Source organism: Myodes glareolus, chromosome 14 (genome assembly GCF_982192425.1).
Source record: "Myodes glareolus chromosome 14, mMyoGla1.1, whole genome shotgun sequence".
Lineage (NCBI taxonomy): Eukaryota > Metazoa > Chordata > Mammalia > Rodentia > Cricetidae > Myodes > Myodes glareolus.
The window spans coordinates 18,468,394-18,486,586 of NC_142039.1; the positions used below are offsets into that span (position 1 = coordinate 18,468,394).

The 18,193-nt window shown below is 39.2% G+C and overlaps 1 protein-coding gene across 26 annotated transcripts in view; it reads right to left on the bottom strand.

Annotated features, from left to right (window-relative positions):
• Celf2 (CUGBP Elav-like family member 2) overlaps nucleotides 1–18,193 on the bottom strand; it is an 811,194-nt gene that overhangs the window by 74,969 nt on the left and 718,032 nt on the right. For all 26 annotated transcript variants that reach the window (XM_085699122.2, XM_085699123.2, XM_085699113.2 and 23 more), the window contains one exon: nucleotides 7,053–7,101. In XM_085699122.2, the coding sequence (XP_085555248.1) occupies nucleotides 7,053–7,101 (49 nt within the window). The remainder of the gene's footprint in view (nucleotides 1–7,052; nucleotides 7,102–18,193) is intronic.

Below are 18,193 nucleotides of genomic sequence, written 5' to 3' on the forward strand. Positions count from 1 at the left end.
AAAACAAAGAAACAAATAAACAAAAACCCCTTATGATATGATGAGAGAATGGGCTCAGTGGATAAGGACAGTAATAAAATTAAAAGTCATTGGGTGGGCTATCAAATAACTTCTATTTGGATAAAAAAATTTGAATACTGTTCGTTATTGTACTGCTGGAACAAATGAAATACCAGCTATCTCCTATGAATTAGCACAAACCTAGTGGTCCAGGGCACCAAACTTCAGCAATCTCAAGATCCTTTGACAAGGAGTCTTTATGATCTCCCACCTGTCTGATTATAGGTTCTCTGTGGGCTGGCCCATGAACTCAAAGGGTTTAGAATGGCAGGCCCTGTGAGGGTGTGGCACCCCTCGATGGAGACATGGAAATGGATGCAGAAGAAAGGGAAAGACTACTATCCGGTTCTTATTGTTCCCTGCTCAGGACTCCTATAACTACCAAACTATAGCTGGCAGCTGTATGAGAACAGAAATTCCTGTCATACTTCTTACCTTGAAGAATCTTGCTTTAGTACTTTAAAATAAACACAAATTTTAAAACTTTCATTTGGTTTTTAGTTTCACTGGTGAATTGGAAATTATAGCATTTTAGCTAAAACAATTTGTACATTTTTTGTTCCGGGATGGTACTACAGTAAATTTTACATGCAGATCCTCCTGAGTACGCTAAATGATGGCTCCATTCACACAAGATGAGTACTATGAAAATGGAAATAATTTCAGAGGAAATACTGACTTCCTGGGTACCATGAAGAATAAACTCAATCAGATATCAAGAAAGAAGACAACTCCTCCTTAAAATACTATGAGCTAAGAAAAAAGGGGAGAGGACATCTGTATACTAGTAGAAATGTTAATTTCCTTTTCTCTCTGTGTGGCTCATACCTGTTAATCAATAAGAATGTGGATTGCCCAAATCATTCTACTGTCTCCAGAGCAGTCTGGTAGCTAGGTGTTTTAGAGGAATTTAAAAAACAGAAGTAAGCTCCCTTTTCTTTAGGGCAAAACCATTTTCCTCCAGGACACAGTGAATTGCACAGGGACTGGACTTTCACACATGAACTGCTGCACAGAAGAATACCCTACTTCATCAACAAAAGCAATAGAACCAAAGTGCCTTCCAGACCAGAGGTCAAGAAAAATTTTCCTCACATGTGTAACGATAAAGGGTTAATGTTCTGAGTATAAGGTAACTTCTTAGAGTGAGAGGTCCAGAAATGTCATTTTAAAACATCTCTAATTGTAAGTCTGTGCTAACACCCTGACACACAATCTGTCAAAGTCACACCTGGATTTGGGGCTGCTTGAATTAATTAACAACTTTTCAGTGTGTTGGTGCTAACATATGGCATTTAATTACTGCCTCCAAATCTGAGAGTGGCTCCACTTTGAATTTCAAAATTATTTTTCCATTTTCTACAAAATCAGAAAGTGACTGGATAAAAATATTTAGTGATTTTTACTTTTAATGGTGGCTTTGAAAGTTTTCACCTTCCCATGAAAACAGTTATTAAGACTCTGGCTAGCTATGAACTTGACAAAAGAATATAGAGGTTTTAGAGGTCTGGAGAAAGAGGTCTTAATTAGCATTTCTGGAGTCTAGGAATTAAGGTCCTTCAACATATATGGTTAGAAAGTTAAAACAGGATGTAGTCTATGTTCTTTCTAAACAGTATCTTTCTTGTCAACAAGAAGCATGTCAACGGTCAATACTGACTCTAGCCAATGAGACCCAAGCATAGCATAGGTAATCTCAAGTTTTTGTTATCACTCACTAGTAGACTAGCTTTAGTAACTGCTTTTAAATCTTGCACAGCTAGCATCTACTTCATAATAAGAGGACTGAAGGTTGATTGAAGACTGACATCTGGATGCTACAGAAAAATATATGATACATAGAATGGAAGAAAGTAACTACTTTTGCTAGTTAATGCAAGTATTTATATTCATACCTTCACAAACACACCTTTTATACTATCACTCAATTTTCTGCAGTGGAAAATAACAAGAAAGTTGAAATCTGTTGATGTCTGAGTATTTTAAAGTGTTCTTATTAAATGCCCAATCAATTATTACTTATCTAGAGTAGTAGCACATCTGGTACAGTAGCCCAGAAAATAAAATGCTATGGAGTGGAATGCATGTTATAGAGAATCTGCATTAAATTATAGCTATCTGAAGGGTGGATTGAAGGAAGCCATAGAGGTTTAGGAATCCCACTCAGTTAAGATCCAACAGTGCAAGGCTGGTGTACAAGCATCTAACATTTCTGAGCTCACCAAAGAGTCCCTGTATCAGACTAGAGATGGCTAGGGATTCAAAAGCTGACTATTTTTCTGGAATTCACTTATCCATAACTAACTGATCCGTGATTACCAGTCCTTGCTCAGAAAATACAAAATTTCAGAATCTGAGCACACAGATAATGAAGACAGCAACTGTCTAGCTGTGATGAGTCCTTTGTGCTATACATAAATGTCAGCAAACTCAATAAAAGTGCAATTAGAGCTCGTTATACTTCTTTCAAGCTATTCAGAGTGTCTGAACCAAAGAAATCTTTGTGTTCTTTATGCTTCTGAAACTATGCTTACCTGTCAAAAATGCCATGAGGAATCAGAAAGGGCTGTACTACTTATAATCTGAGTTAGAAAAGTACACATTTCTTCTGATTCCTAAGTTAGGGCCAAAGGAAACTATGCAAGCTCTTCATATCTATGTAAGACAAAGTTCTATTTGAGCTTCCATAATAGAGTTTTTGAAATGTAATTTTAAGTTTGTTCTCATGTTTTGACTTTTCTAATCAGAAATTTAAAAAATGAAGGTCAAAGGAGAACTCATCCCACAAGCAGGTTTAAGGACCCTCAGTTCGGGTCTGAGCTTATACTGGAGTGTGAGCAGTCTAGGTGTGCTAGGCGGTGACGCTAATTTAGTATTGCTATAACACAGCAAAATGAGTATTTCTGGTGTGGCAGGTACTATGTTAAGTTTTTTTTTTACAGACTGCGGGGGTTTGTTTGGTAAATGTTCCCCATAGACACATGCATCTGAACACTGGCACTTTTTGTGGAATTTGTAGGACATGGAGCCTTCCTGGAGGAGGTAAGTTATTGGAGGTGAGCTATGACAGAGCCTACGTGTGCTTGAGAGGTTGAGAAGTGATCTCTTAGCTTTCTGCTCTGGACTCCTACCATCATGTCTTTCCTAACCTTATGAACTCTCCCTCTGAAACTATAAGCCCAAATAAGTTGCTTTTAGTCATGGTATTATTTTCAGAGCAACAGAAAAACTGGTATCAGAGAGTAGGGCTGTTTCTGAGGAACACTTGACCATGTTGTTTTTTTGAGGAATGTGAAAGACTTTGGAACTTTGGACTAGACAAGCAGTTAAATGTTGTAAGCAGAACTTAAAGGCATATTCTAGTGGGAGTGTGAAACCAGAAAGCAGTGAAGGTCTGGCTCACGAGGTTTCTTTCATAGGGGAATAAGGAGTTTATTTGCAACAGAGCTACAAACCATTTCTATGATATTTTGGGAAAGAATATAACTGTTTTCTGTCTATGTTCTGAAATTTTATGTGAGGCTAAATTAAAAAGAAATGGACTGCTGGTGTTTAATCCCAGCACTTAGAAGGTAGAAGCACATGTATCTGTGAGTTCAAGGCCAGCCTGGTCTACATAGTGAGTTCGAGGCCCATCACGGCTGCATAGAGAGATCTTGTTTCCATAATTAATAAAATAAAAACGTAATGGCCTAATTTCTTTAGTAGAATAAATTTCAAATCAGCATAATGTTGAATCTTTGGTATGATTACTACTAATAACTCTTATGCAGGTCTATAATGAAAAAGAGAAAATGGGGACGAAATTTAAAATGTATAGGTTGAATAGAAACAGAACAATAGGAAGCATAATATTTCAGCTTGCTTAAGGAGAGACTGGAATTGTTAAGCAGAGTGGGGCCATGAAGGAAAGGCCTCCTGATTTGCACTGGAACAATAGGAAGGGTGCTCTCAGGAAAAGACTCTACCCAGCTAAGACTCCAACTTAAGAAAGGAGAAAGCTTAAGGGGTTGCTCGCTCTTAGAAAGCAAATGCTTCAACACAGAAAAGCTGCTGCTAATTCAGTCAAACGGTACAAGATGTTCATCTCAAGATGGCAGTTAACTTGGCAGTTAATCCAGATGGCACTGTCTTTGAAAGCATGGAAGATTCTGGAGTGAGGGGGTCATGTATTCTTCTCCATAATTTTAGAGAGAAACTGAAGCCGGGCAACATATGACAGTGCTGGAGTCCCTTTGAGAAGACCCTGCCAGACCATTACATGAAACTGTGAAAGTGAAGCCTGGTTCCAGGGAAAATTACAAGATGTTGGAGATGTCAGAATCGCCACAGAGAGCTGAATACAAGGGATAGAATCAGCTAAAAAGAGAGATGTGTGTTATATCCTACAGCAAAGTTATAGGACTGAGACATCTAATCCCTTTCAAACTAAAGCCCTAGATACTGGACACAGAGCTACAGGAGCCAGTTCCCTGCTGGGTTTTACTTTTGCTTTGATTTAATATTTCTTTACTATGTCCCATTTATCCCTTCTGGATTTTTCTAAGTTTATGCTGGAGGTATGTAATTTAATTTTTGGTTTTATAGGGGTCATATTTAAGAGACTGCCTTGAGTCTCAAAACAGACTTTGAATTTCTAAACAGTGTTGAGACTTTAAGGACTATGTCGACTTCTGACGTTGTACTAAATGCATTTTATATCATGAAAGGCCATGAACTCTTGAGGGCCAGTGAATGGAGTGTGATGATGTGTGTAAGAAATGTCCCCCATAGGCTCATTCATTTGAATACTTGGTTGCAGCTATGGTTTACTTACCTGCTATCCCATACAGCTTCCTCAAAAGGGAAATTTTAAGGACTTTTATTTTTTTATTGTAGTAATAAGGATACCCAAAACATCCTTGACTTTTGAGGTCATGAAAAATTTGGGGCACATACTTTAGTTTGCAGTACTTTTAGACTTAGACCAAACATTGTGTTCAGAGTTGACACTGGAAAATAAAAGCAGCAAAACACTGAGAACTCTTGGCAGCAATGGGTTTGTAATCTATCTGGTCGCTTACATGAAAGTAGACAAGATAAAGAAGAATATATACCATATTTTGATACTTGGGCATTTCGGGCCCTATGTGTTCAATTTAACTATCTGAAGTGTGTTTAAAAATACAACACAAAGTTTCCACAGACTTTAATTTAAGGACTTTTGCTCTGATATAATTTAGAGAAGTACGGAGCCAAAGGATAGCGAGAGCATCTCATGGTGACTAGAAACTCCAAGAAGACATACACTGACAGGGCTTGTTCCACACGATTCTTCTCTTCTGTTTGCCACGAAAGAGTAGAACAGTATAAGAGAAGTCTGGGGTAGAAATGGCTAGCTTTCAATGAAGGTAGGCTCAGCAAAGAATGCTCCACATCCAGGGCATCCCTCTGGGAGGTAATAACTAACCCTTAAAGGAGTGTTTGTCATTTACAAAGACTGTGGCAAAAATCTTTTGAGATTCTAGAAGAAACAAAAATCTAACCCATTTAAGGTAGTTACCACTATTCCTATTTTATGAATGAACATATCTATGAATGAATAACAGTTCTATGTTAGTGACTAAAATTGGGCATTAGTTAGTGAAATGGATAAAGTTCCATGTCAGGGACACAGTCTCTTTACTCTTTCATATTCACTGCTGCAATACCATCCTTTAGATGACTTTCCTGGCACATAGTAAATGATAAATGTATAACTAATGAAGGAAGGAAGGAAAGAAGGAAGGGAGCGAGGGAGAAAGGAAGCAAGCAAGCAATTTAATTATGGTATCACAACAAAGCAGTGGCAGATTTTTAGAAATTTCTTGTGATAAATACCATATTTATGATAAAATAGTATAGCAAAGGGGAATCAGCATGGAGGGAAGTACAGGGCTGAGAAGATGGGAGCAAAGCATCAGAACTGCTCAGGGGGATGGGGTAAGTGGCAGACAGTGAGTGCTAGCTCTGACAAACCACTGTTGGCAGCCTTTGTGACAACTTGGGAGTTTTCTTCAAAACTTTACAGTCCGTGAAGAAGCCAGAAAATGGGATACAATTCAATTAGCAACAAAACAAAACAAAACAAAAAAAACAACCTAAAACCAAACCAAAACAAACAAAACAAAACAAAAAACCTTGAGGAGAGATGTAGAGCCCAATCATAACGTACATTTGCAGATATACAGATCTCTAAATGCACGGCTTCTGCTCTGATTACTAATTAATGAGGTGCAAAACTGCCTGCTGGTAGGAAACAGTGCTGGTTATGCCAGTCTTGTGGGACAGAGCTCTGTGGTCTGAGAAGGTAGATGATTCTTTAATATACATTTCAGTGAATTAGAAGAACAAAACAGGGACAGAAGGCTTGTAGAGATAGAAGCAAAAACTCGACAAAAAAATGTGAATTATCAAAACTCTGAAGTGTCTTGAAGAGACAATCTCAATTTTATTATAGATCTCATCAAATACATATTAATTTTGCGGCAACTGTATATTCATTTAATCAGCATACTGAATTCTGATGCGAATGTATTGGTAAAATGTAGAGAAAAATGTAGTAAGAGAGTTAAAAAGGATTAATAAGAGAACAAACAAGGGTGGCCTGTTTCTCAATGGACTATTCATTTTCCACTCATGTTCCCACTCGTCAGGTATCCCTGTGTTGTACTAGGAGTAGATCAATATTAGCCAAATTCCACAACGTTACGATATAGGGCAAGCCATAAAGAGAGCTAACGGAAAACCACTCCTTGTCACAGTCTTCACAGTTGTTGGTTATTTTTCCCTTCACATATGAACGAAAAAGAAGAGTGAAGCACATGTTTCACCGGCTGTGCTAACCATAATGCCTGGAGTACCAGCTGACCACCTTCCAGAGGGAAACAACAGCTAGAGCTGGCTCCTCCTCCCCACCTAACTTAATCTAAAGTAGCAGACATTATTATATTAGACAGTTGGTTGCCACCTACCGTTTGACTTTTCACTATCTGCAGGTTTCATCTGAATGGGATGATGCATCTAAAAATATAAAAGTGAGAAAGTAAAGACAGATTGAACAACTGTAAAACCAGTCTAAGAAATGTGATACTATTCAAGTACTACTATAATTACAAGGTCACATAATTAATAACAAGGTTTCTAAAGTGTGATATTACCTTAGTTTGTTAACCAAGTTTTATGTTCAGGAATCTAACCCTCAAGCCAGGGAACACTGCAATAGTACTTAAAAAGTCGAACTTTGGAGTCAAGCTGGAGTATAACCTGGCTTTGGTATTCAATATAGCTTCTACCTCTGCATTATAGGTGATTCTAGCTCGGCAATCGCAGCTATGTTATCTGGACTAGGGCAATTTCTCCATGTAGTCTCTTCATCTGTGAGATGGGGATAATGCCAGCAGAGGACTCTGAGAGTCAAATGAGAGCACACATGTAAAGTGCTTTAATGCATAAGCAGAGCCTAGGATGTGTTGAAGGATTTAGAAATATGGAATGAATTATTTAGAATTATTAAATGGTAAATGGTAATCATCTTTGTTTGTCTACCAGCTACTCTGTTTGAATTCTGGGTTTATCTCAAGTCTCAATAGGATGTATTTGAAGGTCTATCAGTGGCTTGATTGAGGTATCAACACACACACACAAACACACATATTGCATAGCCACTGGGATATGTGGACCAACAGGAGCAAGGGCAGAAGAGAGACTTGAGCCTACTAATTTAATTACTACATATGCAGGAATAGAGACCTGAACAATGGAAGACCTGGATGCTCCATGGTTCGTTATACAAAGCTGATGACACTGCTGTGTATGAACCAGAGTTTACTCCAAGCACAAAATGTTACCACAATTTCCAATTAAAATAAATTCCTCAAACTACTTTCAAAGGTCCTCTTATTTGATATTTCATCATACCCCAAGGAACAGGGAAGCCACAGGGTGGATGGAATCACTGGCTGTGCAAAAGCTTTTATTATAATGGGTCCACTCTTTGTGAACTTTTAATTTCCCCAGTGGGCTTCCATTACTTGCAAGCTACAGCTCTGGGTTTTATCTAATTTAAGTAAAAGGGAATGGTACTTAGTTATGGCACTTACATGATGGGACATTATATCAGGTAGTATGTGTGCACCAAATACCTGCCAGTGTCTTTAGAACACCAGAGGAAGAATATAGTGAGAAAGAACTGTCAAGGGATAAGAACCTAAGTAATTCAGAGCTGCCTGTATGCCCTCAAAGGCAGGATGCTTCTATCTGTAGATCATAGGCCTCGAGATATAGCAACTACTAGTATCCCCACTCAGTAATTCATATATTCAGTTTGTGGAGCAGAGACTACTTGAGGGTGATATGGAATATTACTTTATCTATGTAAAGATGTGTTACATTTGTTTATGCTGCATCTGTTTAGCTAGACAAAGATGTGTTACATTTGTTTACAGTGCATTTTTTAAAATTACGTAAAGATGTATTACATTTGTTTCACCTTGCCTGCCTAAGGCACCTGATTGGTCTTATAAAAATCTGAATGACCATTACAAATAATGCTGCTATAGACATAAATGAACAAATGTCCTTGAAGTATAGTTGAGCATCCTTTGGGTATATGCCAAAGAGTGGTATTGCTGGGTCTTGCCGTAGGCTGTTTCCCAGTTTTCTGAGAAACCGCCATACTGATTTCAAGAGTGGTTGTACAAGTTTGCATTTCCACCAGAAATGGAGGAGTGTTCCCCTTACTCCACATCTTCTCCAACATAAGCTATTATTGCATTATTTGTAATAGCCAGAACTTGGAAATAACCTAGATGCCCTCACCAGAAGAATGGATAAAGAAAATGTAGTATGTTTACACAATGGAGTACTACTCAGTGGTAAAAAAACAATGACATCTTGAAATTTGCATGCAAATGGATGGAACTAGAAGAAACTATCCTGAGTGATGTAACACAGACCCAGAAAGTGGAGCATGGTATGTCCCCACTCATACGTGAATACTAGCAGTAAAGCACAGGGTAAGGAGCCAATAGTCCACGACCCCAGAGAAGCTAAGTAACAAGGAGAATCCTAAGAGAAACATACATAGATCCCCCTGGGAAGGGGAAATAAGCAAGATCTCCTAAGAAAATTGAGAGCATGGGGTTGAGGCGGGGGGAGGGGGGAAAGGGAAGGCAGAAGGGGAGAAGGAGAAAAGGGGAGGGAGTAGGAAAACTAGAGGTAACAGGATGGTTGAGATGGGGGAAGGACAGAGATGGAGAACAAAAAAAGAGATATCTTGATTGAGGGAGCCATTATGGGGCTAGCAAGAAACCTGGCACTAGACAAGGATGACCCCAGCTAAGACCCTAAACAGTAGTGGAGAGGGTGCATGAACTGGCCTTGCCCTGTAGTCAGATTGATGACTACCTTAAATGTCACCACAGAACCAACATCCAGCAACTGATGGAAGCAGATGCAGAGAACCACAGAGGAGCACTGGGCTGAACTCCCAGAGTCCAGTTGAAGAGAGAGAGGAGTGAGAATATAAGCAAAGAGGTCAAGACCATGATGGGGACACCCACTGAAACAGCAGACCTGAGCTAATGGAAACCTTCCAACTTTGGCCTGACAGTGAGGGAACCAGCATAGTACCAAACTAGGTCCTCTGAATGTCGGTGACAGTTGTATGGCAGGGGCAGACTGTGAGGCCACTGGCAGTGTTACCAGTATTTATCCCTACTGCTTGTTCTAACGTTTTAGAACCCATTCTCTCTGAAAGGATACCTTGCTTAGCCTAGATATAGTGGGGAGGGCCTTGGTCCTGCCTCAAAGCAATGTGCTAGACTTTGTTGATTTTCCACGAGAAGCATTATCATCTCTGAGGAGTGGATGGGAGGTAAGATGCGGAGTTAGAGGAGAGAAGGTGGAAGGAGCAGGAGGAGGGGAGGGAGTGGGAAATTGATTGGCATACAAAATGAGAAAAGATAGTTTTTTAAAAAAATAAGTAAAAATAAAAAAATAAAAAAAAAGTTGAACAACCAATAGCTAGGCAGTAGTGGGAAAGGTGGGGCTAGCAGGCAGAGAGAATAAGTACGAGGAAAGACATAATGAAAAAGAGAGAGAGACAGAGACACATAGAGACAGAGAGAGAGAGAGAGAGAGAGAGAGAGAGAGAGAGAGAGAGAGAGAGAATGAGAATAAGGGAGGAAGAGAGGAGATGTGTGGGGCCAGCTGGTAAGCCAGGTAGGCAGCCACCAGCCAGCCACCAGCCAGCCAGACACAGAGTAGGACATACAAAATGAAAGAAAGGTAAAATGCCCCGAGGCAAAATGTAGATCAAGAAGAACAGGTTAAATTAAGTTATAAGAGCTAGTGGAACAACCATAAGATAAGGCTGAGACTTCATAACTAAAATAAGTCCCTGTGTCATGATTTAGGAGCTGGTTGGTGACCCTAATGAAAGCCTGATATATGATAGTATAATGTTTAGGAGTCCTAAACAGTCCTTAAAAACACTACAGAAGCAAACTGTGGAAAGTTCTGATTTGACCAAGGTTGGAGTGAACAAGGTTTAAGGAAGATCAACAGTGTCTTTGAGCAGGTTTATCCTTTGGTTTCATCGGTCCACCCATTTAGCCAGCATGGTCTTCTTGTGCCAGATCTAGGCTGAGGTCAGCTAGCTGTCAAAGGCCATAAGAGTGCTGCATGACTGGAAAACACAGTGCAAACAGTTAGCAGAGCAACAAGCCAAATGCTGGAGGAGAGGCAACACAGTTTTTAGGAACCAAGGGATAAAGAAATTTTTACTTTGCCTGGAAAGGACAAAGATTCCTAGCAAACATGGTATCTAGTTCCAGTTCTGAGACTTGTTAGACTAAGAGAAGATGGCTTGTCAAACCTACAGATGTCCCATCAAAGACGCAATGATAAGAACAAACCCATATTTGACACTGCTTGGGTGACTAAGAACCCAAGACAAGATAGGCCAGGGACCTAGTAAAGGAACACGGCAATAAAAAGACTCCTAATGACATTCTGCCACACTCATGGATCATTGCCATCATCAGAGAAGCACAAAGATAGAGAACCACAGTCTTTTTAAAATAATTTATTTTATTTTTTTACAAAAATAAGTCAAACTACCTTTTTTTTTATTTTACATACCAATACCAGTTCCTACTCCCTCCCCTCTTCCCGTTCCCTCCACCAACGCCTCCCCACTCCCCCATCCACTCTTCAGAGAGCGTAAGGCACATTGCATTGGGAAAGGTCCAAGGCCCTCCCTACTATATCCAGGCTGAGCAAGGTATCCAACCAAAAAGAATAGGTTCCCAAAATGTCAGTACAAGCAGTAGGGATAAATCCTGGTGCTGCTGCTAGTGAACCTGCAGTCTGTCCCAGCAATACAGCTGTCACCCACGTTCATAGGGTCTAGGTTCATAGGTTCATTGATTCCATGATGAAGAAACACAGTCTTAAAATTTGCAGAGTGAGAGATCTTGGACTGCTCAGTCCTAAATGGATGTCTCCATCAAATCCCTTCTCTCAGATCGTAGGGAACTATGTAGAAGAAGAAGACGCAGGAAGAGTGTAAGAGTTAGAGGGGACGAAGAACACCAAGGAAACAAGGTCTTTTAAACACAGCAGGACCAACAAACATAGAAACTCAAAGAGACTATGGCAGCACACATAGCCAGCCACAGGGGGTATCAGGGATGAGAGAAGTCAACATAAGCCCCCATCCCTAACCTAGAAGCAATCTCCAACTGATGATTACATGCAAATGAAAAATTTATGTCTCCAATGGAGTTTCAATAAGGATACAAACCAAACAACTCTTTCTCCCCTTTTTATTGAAAATAGATTTTTTTCATCACATAATATATCATGATTATGGTTTCCAATCCCTCTGTTCTTCCCAGTTCCTCCTCCCCTCCCCTCCCATCTGGCTCTATTGTCTTTCTATCTCTTATTAGATAACAAATAGGCTCTAAGGGAATATAATATAATAATACAGTAAGATAAACAAAAAGTAACACATTGGAATTGGACAAGACAAACAGAAGGAAAAGAGCCCAAGAGAAGGTACAAGAAACAGAAACCTACTTATTTGCACACTCATGAAACCCACAAAAACATTAAATGAGAATATGCAAAGTACATATAGGGTAAAAGAGAAGAAAAATGTATAAATAAATTAAAATTTTTTAAATTAAATAAAAATTAAAAAAAGAGAGAAAGAAAAGTCCTGACATGACACTGAGACAAGGAGCCTCCAAAGATGGCTTTGAGTTTGTTTTCTGTTGACCATCTACTGCTGGGCATACAGCCTACCCATCAGAGCAGTTTGTTAAAGTGTATGGTCAGGACAGAAGATTTAAGTAGTAAAAGCAACCAGGCAAAGTTTTGAGTTTAGAAAAAAAAGTCAGTTTTGGTGACATCATGGAAGATTATATAAAAGACACAGGAGCCAGGACGGCAGGTAGTAAACAGCCCCAATCACCCTAGGAAGGTATAAAATTAAAGTGCTAACTGCCTCTTTTGGGGATGAGAGAGAGCTCTATGCCAGACAGCCAGATAAATCTAAGAGTTGTTGCTAAATTAGGGGAAATGAGAGGAAATCATTTCAGAGGAAACAATGCCCTGAAAACACTAAATTTGATGTAACTATGATATAGCAAGAAGTTGGAAATGCATGGCTCAAGCTCGAGAAAGAACCCAGTGTGGGAGGTATCCGTGGAAGCCACTGGAATTAAAGGACTGAAAGGAACCAAGAGTAAGGACAGAACCACTGAGGGTATATATTAGGAAGGCAACATCTTAAGAGGACAGAGTTGGCATGATAGGGGAGTTTTAAGAATAAGGAAGTTAGAACTGGAGAGATGACTCAGTGGCTACAAGTACTGACTGTTCCTGTGGAAGACTTGAATTCAGTTTTCAGTACTCACATGGTGGTTCACAAGTGGTTGTAACTCTAGTTCTAGGAGAACTCTTCTAACCTCTGGGTTAGATGCATACATGCAAGGCAAGCACTCATAGACATACAACAAAAATAAAGAAATCTTTAAAAAAAGAATAAGAAAATCAGAGCAGATGGTGTTGAAGTTATAAATGCCAAAACATCTTTCTAGATTAAGCAACAAAATGTAGGGATTTTGTTGTTGTTGTTGTTAAAAGCAGTATCCGTGGAGTAGTAGGGCCAACTCCAGATTATAGGCAGTAGATGGTGGGTAACAGGGACAACAGTACATGTGATAAATGAAGACTAATGGTTCCATTAGTTAAAAGGGATGAATATGTAAATCTTGATAATGGTAGTGGTAGATGGCAACCTTTTCTTTCAAGATAAAAAAAAACTATATGGGTTAATATACTGAAAAGAGTCAGATGAAATTCACAGTCTAAAGATACAAAGGATAGAGGTAAGTGTATGTTTTATGGGACATATAGATGAAATAAATGTGGCTTTTGCGCTCAGGAAGCCTACTGTCCATCATGGTGGTTGATACACACATTTTATAAAAGGGATGACAAATACCAGAAGAGGAGCAGGTGCTGTGAGCATCAGGTGTCAGTGCTATGGCCATCTAGACTTATTTGTGACCTGTATAGGACACTTGAGGAGGAATCTGTGAGTCACATGAGCAGCGTCATTCTACTACAAGGCTTCTCTCAAATGCAGTTATGAAGGGAACAAGTGCTTCACTAAGGACACACAGCTGATTAATGACAGAGCTGGGATTAGAAATCAGATCACCTTGCTCTTAACACAGTGATGACTCTCCTGGACCACACTGCTTCTCCACAAAATGTCTAATATGAGCATTTAGTTAAGAGCTCCAGGCTTCACCCACCAGAGTCAGGTAAACATGCATTCAGGTGAAAGTATTCTCTTTTTTCCTCTAAACTCCCCAAACACTGTAGGTTCATGACTGCTATTTCAGTAATATCTTGTTTTTCATCTTCCTGTAGCTGCTCAGTATCTGACCTAAGATCATCTAGAAAGAATAGCAGCAGTAATAAAGCAGTTACTGCCACTATATACTTGAACTCTGTTTTGTTCGTTAGTGGGCCCAGAGCAGGTAAAACCTAGTTCACAGGAATCTTGGTTGTCAGACTATGGTGAACACTAAGTGGGTGGTCACCTACTGCAGGTACATTCTGAAGATAATTTAGTAATGTATGTAAAGCACTGTATCTTTCGAGAAAGGTGTTCAATCAGTACTATATTAAGAGTGGCTCATTATTATGAACATTGTTCATTTGAGTTACAAATTTCTGATCACATACAAGACGTAAATGTCAAAAAGTACAAAAGCAGCATGGAGGAGTCATTCTCATCATGTTACTTTACTTTCTCAAAACCCCCTGATTCAATGAACTTTGAGAGGTTTCTTGAGTGGAACAGGGAGGTTACTACAAAAGAATGGGCATTCGAGTTTGTTTCAGATTATAATAAAGGAATTTTTTTTCTTCAACAAAGTGGGTTTTAAAGGTTTGACCTAGAATTACCCTGGGACTATTTATCCTTCTATTTGTTTTTGCTTTTTCATATATTGTTAGATGATTGAAATGAAAAGGAGAGCTGTCATGATGGAATATTGTAAAGTATACTGAGACAGATCCAGCAACAATTTTCCAGAGTACAGTATGTGCTGAGATAAGACAATCTGGGATCTCAGAAATATCCAATACAGACCAAGGAAAGACACTGTGGTGTCTTAGATAATTCAAGGTGTTCCTTCTTGAATAAATCCTTGTTGATCCTGTGGCACAAAGATTGTGAGTTTGAAGTCTTCCTGGGCTACACAATGGGTACAGGGCCAGCCTGAGAAACTTAGTAACACCATGTCTTACAAGTCAAAGAAGACAAGTGATATAGGTTAGTGGGAGAGCACTTACGTAACATACATGAGGCCTTTGGATTAATTCCTAGTACTATAAAAAGAGCTGCAGGAAGGACATCTCAAGGAAGAGAACACCTATCCAAAGGTACAAAGCAAGTGAACACAGGACGTATTGCTATTATAGAATGATATTATGACTTTCTAACCAAAGCAAGAGGAGTTCTTAAGAAGACCATTTACCAGAAAGCACGGTAAGACTAGGAGGAGAGGTCTGTAATCATGAAAGACTTTGAAAGAAGTAAGTGATGCAAGACTACCCAACTGTGAACTTAGGCTGTCCCCTAGTCACCAGGGCTGGCAGTTGAAAGCCACATCCTTAGTACCTTTTCAAGAACTGAAGATGAAACCAATGGTATCAACATGGCTGCTTCTTAACACTTCCCACCGTGACGGGGGAACCTGCCTAGGCTGGATGTGTCCCAAGGCGGTATTTCCATGCTGTGTATGGCACCTGGACATTCTACCTGATGACAACAGAGCAGGAAAGGCTCAGAAAACTTGGTAGTCTCCATTCCAGTGTCTAATGTCTCAGCAGTTGTAAGGGAATTCCAGAGTCAGAACTGCGCCTGGTTCTGTGTGGCAAGTGAGCATATGATTGCCAAGACTTTTTTTTTCCCCTCAAAAAGTTTCCTTAGAGGTGTGTGCTAGTTAAATTAAGGCTATGTATGTCTCTTCACGACCATATATAATAGGCCATGTCTGAAAAAAATATTTAGTGATCTGTCTGTACTGTCACAATCAGCTCTGATGAGCCTAGGAAGTTTTTACAAATACCAGTGTCTCACATGTAGAGAGTAGTTTTCCTGGGCCATGATGAAACATGAGCAATGAGTCACCTACTTGTGTACTGGTAGCTAACTGAAAAACAAAACAAAGCAAAACAAACCACATACTCCTACTCTTTGTGGGGAGCATGTTTCCAGAGAAAATGATAGGTGCCAGTTTTATATACAGATCCTGCTCACAGGAGTGCAGCTGACTTAACATACTTCAGGATGGTGTTTTTTAGGAGGAAAGTTTTCTGAATTTGTGTTATTGCAGATTTCTTTGACTGACAGGAATCCCCTTTCCATTCTTGCCCATAGTTACACATCAAGTTGCTAGCTAGTTTCTTGGTCTCTATTTAGCCTTACTTGTTTTGAAACAAATGGGACATAATGAAAAGGGAAAATTTAATAGCTGCCTCCAATCTTTACTGGGGGTATGGTAGTTCTAATTATGGTCTTTATATAAGGGTTGCTTAATTTCCATTAACCACTGGAATTATGTGTATAGTCAAAGTAGAAACATGCAGAGCAATATATTTTACTGTAGCACACTAAGTAATGCTTCTGTGGAGCTGCTTAACTTTCAGTGAGGATGCATTTATGTATCATTAATTTTTCTGCCCTAAAGTTATGACTGTGCACCATCAACAACAAGCACCTTCTTCTGTGTGATACTGCTATCTTTCATGTACTGTGAATGGTGCTGCAGTACACAGGATTCCTGTATAAAGCCTCCCCACTTTGATCCCTCCTCTTACTTGGTAAGTAGCATGGGGGTATGCCTTCCTCTTTTCCATTCATATATACCCTGGAACTGATCTGTCCACTACTGGAGCTCAGAACAGCAAACTGTTGAAGAGAACAAATGTGTTTCATTCCTGAAAGTGTTTCAGCTTCATCACAGAAGGAACCAACTGTGGCTAATGAAAATGAAAATGAGGATAGAACTTTGGAAGAAAGCCATTATTGAAGGTCTGTGAGGGCAACAGAGTACTGCACCTAACCCAGAATCCAAGCATTATGCCATAGTGACAGGTGCAAGGCTAGGCCACATCACCAGCAATCATTAATCACTCCTTATAGAGCCCTAGACTGATTTCTCCTAACTTCTTCTCTCAGTGTATTGATACCTACAAGGAAGAATATGATTTACAACATGTCCCTGGGGGAAAGCAGGGGATGGTGAGGAGGACAGCCTGGCTGCACACACGAGAACTCATGTTGAAACTTGTTTAATTCTAGCCATCACCAACTGATGAATTAATCACCTTCCACACAAGATTCAAAATAAAACATGCCCTTTTAAGCCTGAAATAGGTTTTAGAAAGTCAGTGTTATGTATCATTAAAGCTATCCCAACCCCTTACTAGATCAGCTGTGCTGGCATATATTATAAGTTTACTGCAATAAAATATTTAAAAGTAGAGAAGGAGGAGCGTGAAACAGGCAAACTTGTGGAAGAGCTCCATGCAAAACGAGAGAATCAAAGTGTTCCAGTTCGTAAAAAACAAACTAGTATTTTTATTTTACGCCATAACACAAAACTGATTTGTGCAGAGTACTTGGCATCTTGTTTCCGTAACCATATAATATAAAATGCAACTATGCTATACTTTCTAAGCTTTTATAAAAACAATTTTGTGACTGGTAAGTTGTAAAAGAGTTGCCACCAACTGTAGGTAGGTGATTCCCTGAAATGTAAGACTACATGTATTGCCAAAGGTTCTTTCTTACAGTAAGATGCTCCACAGTTATATAGTTTTGTCCCTCTAAGTTAAGTGTTTCTGTCACTGCAGTTATTGTTACATTACGCTCTGCATTAAGAGATAGGGAAGAAACAAGGGTGGCTTTATTTATGACTGTCAAGGATAAGCAGTATGAGCAAGAACCTCTGCACGTGCTACTGTTTCTTTCAAGTGTAACTCTGCTAAGATGAGGCTACTAGAATGACAGCTAAGCAAAAACACAGATGACAAAAATAATTTCTCAGATCAATCAAAACAAACTTTAATCAATAACTACTATTATTATGAATACAGAGGAAATCATTCCTTCACTCCCAATTTCCTAGGCATTTGTTAAAGGGTTTCTGTAAGTTATTCCATTGTTTCTCAAAACAGTCCTGTGAAGTTGGTAATTAGAATAATCTAGAGGGCAGGGCAAAATAACTTGGCCTTGTCACATAGCAAACAAGCAGGGAGCAGGACTGTAACTCAGGTCTGTCTGTGGCAAGAGCATAATAGTAAGTCCACTCCCTCTATTCTATACCTATATGGTTTTATGTATCTACATAAAATATACAAAACACAAAACAAATTATATATATATTTTTCTGAGACTGGCTTAATTTATTTAGTATGGTTATCTCCAGTTTTTGGAATCTTTAAAATCAATCAATGTATGGGCAACTTACTGTTATGTAAGCCATCATTCACATCCAAAGGCTGTGTTAACTACTTA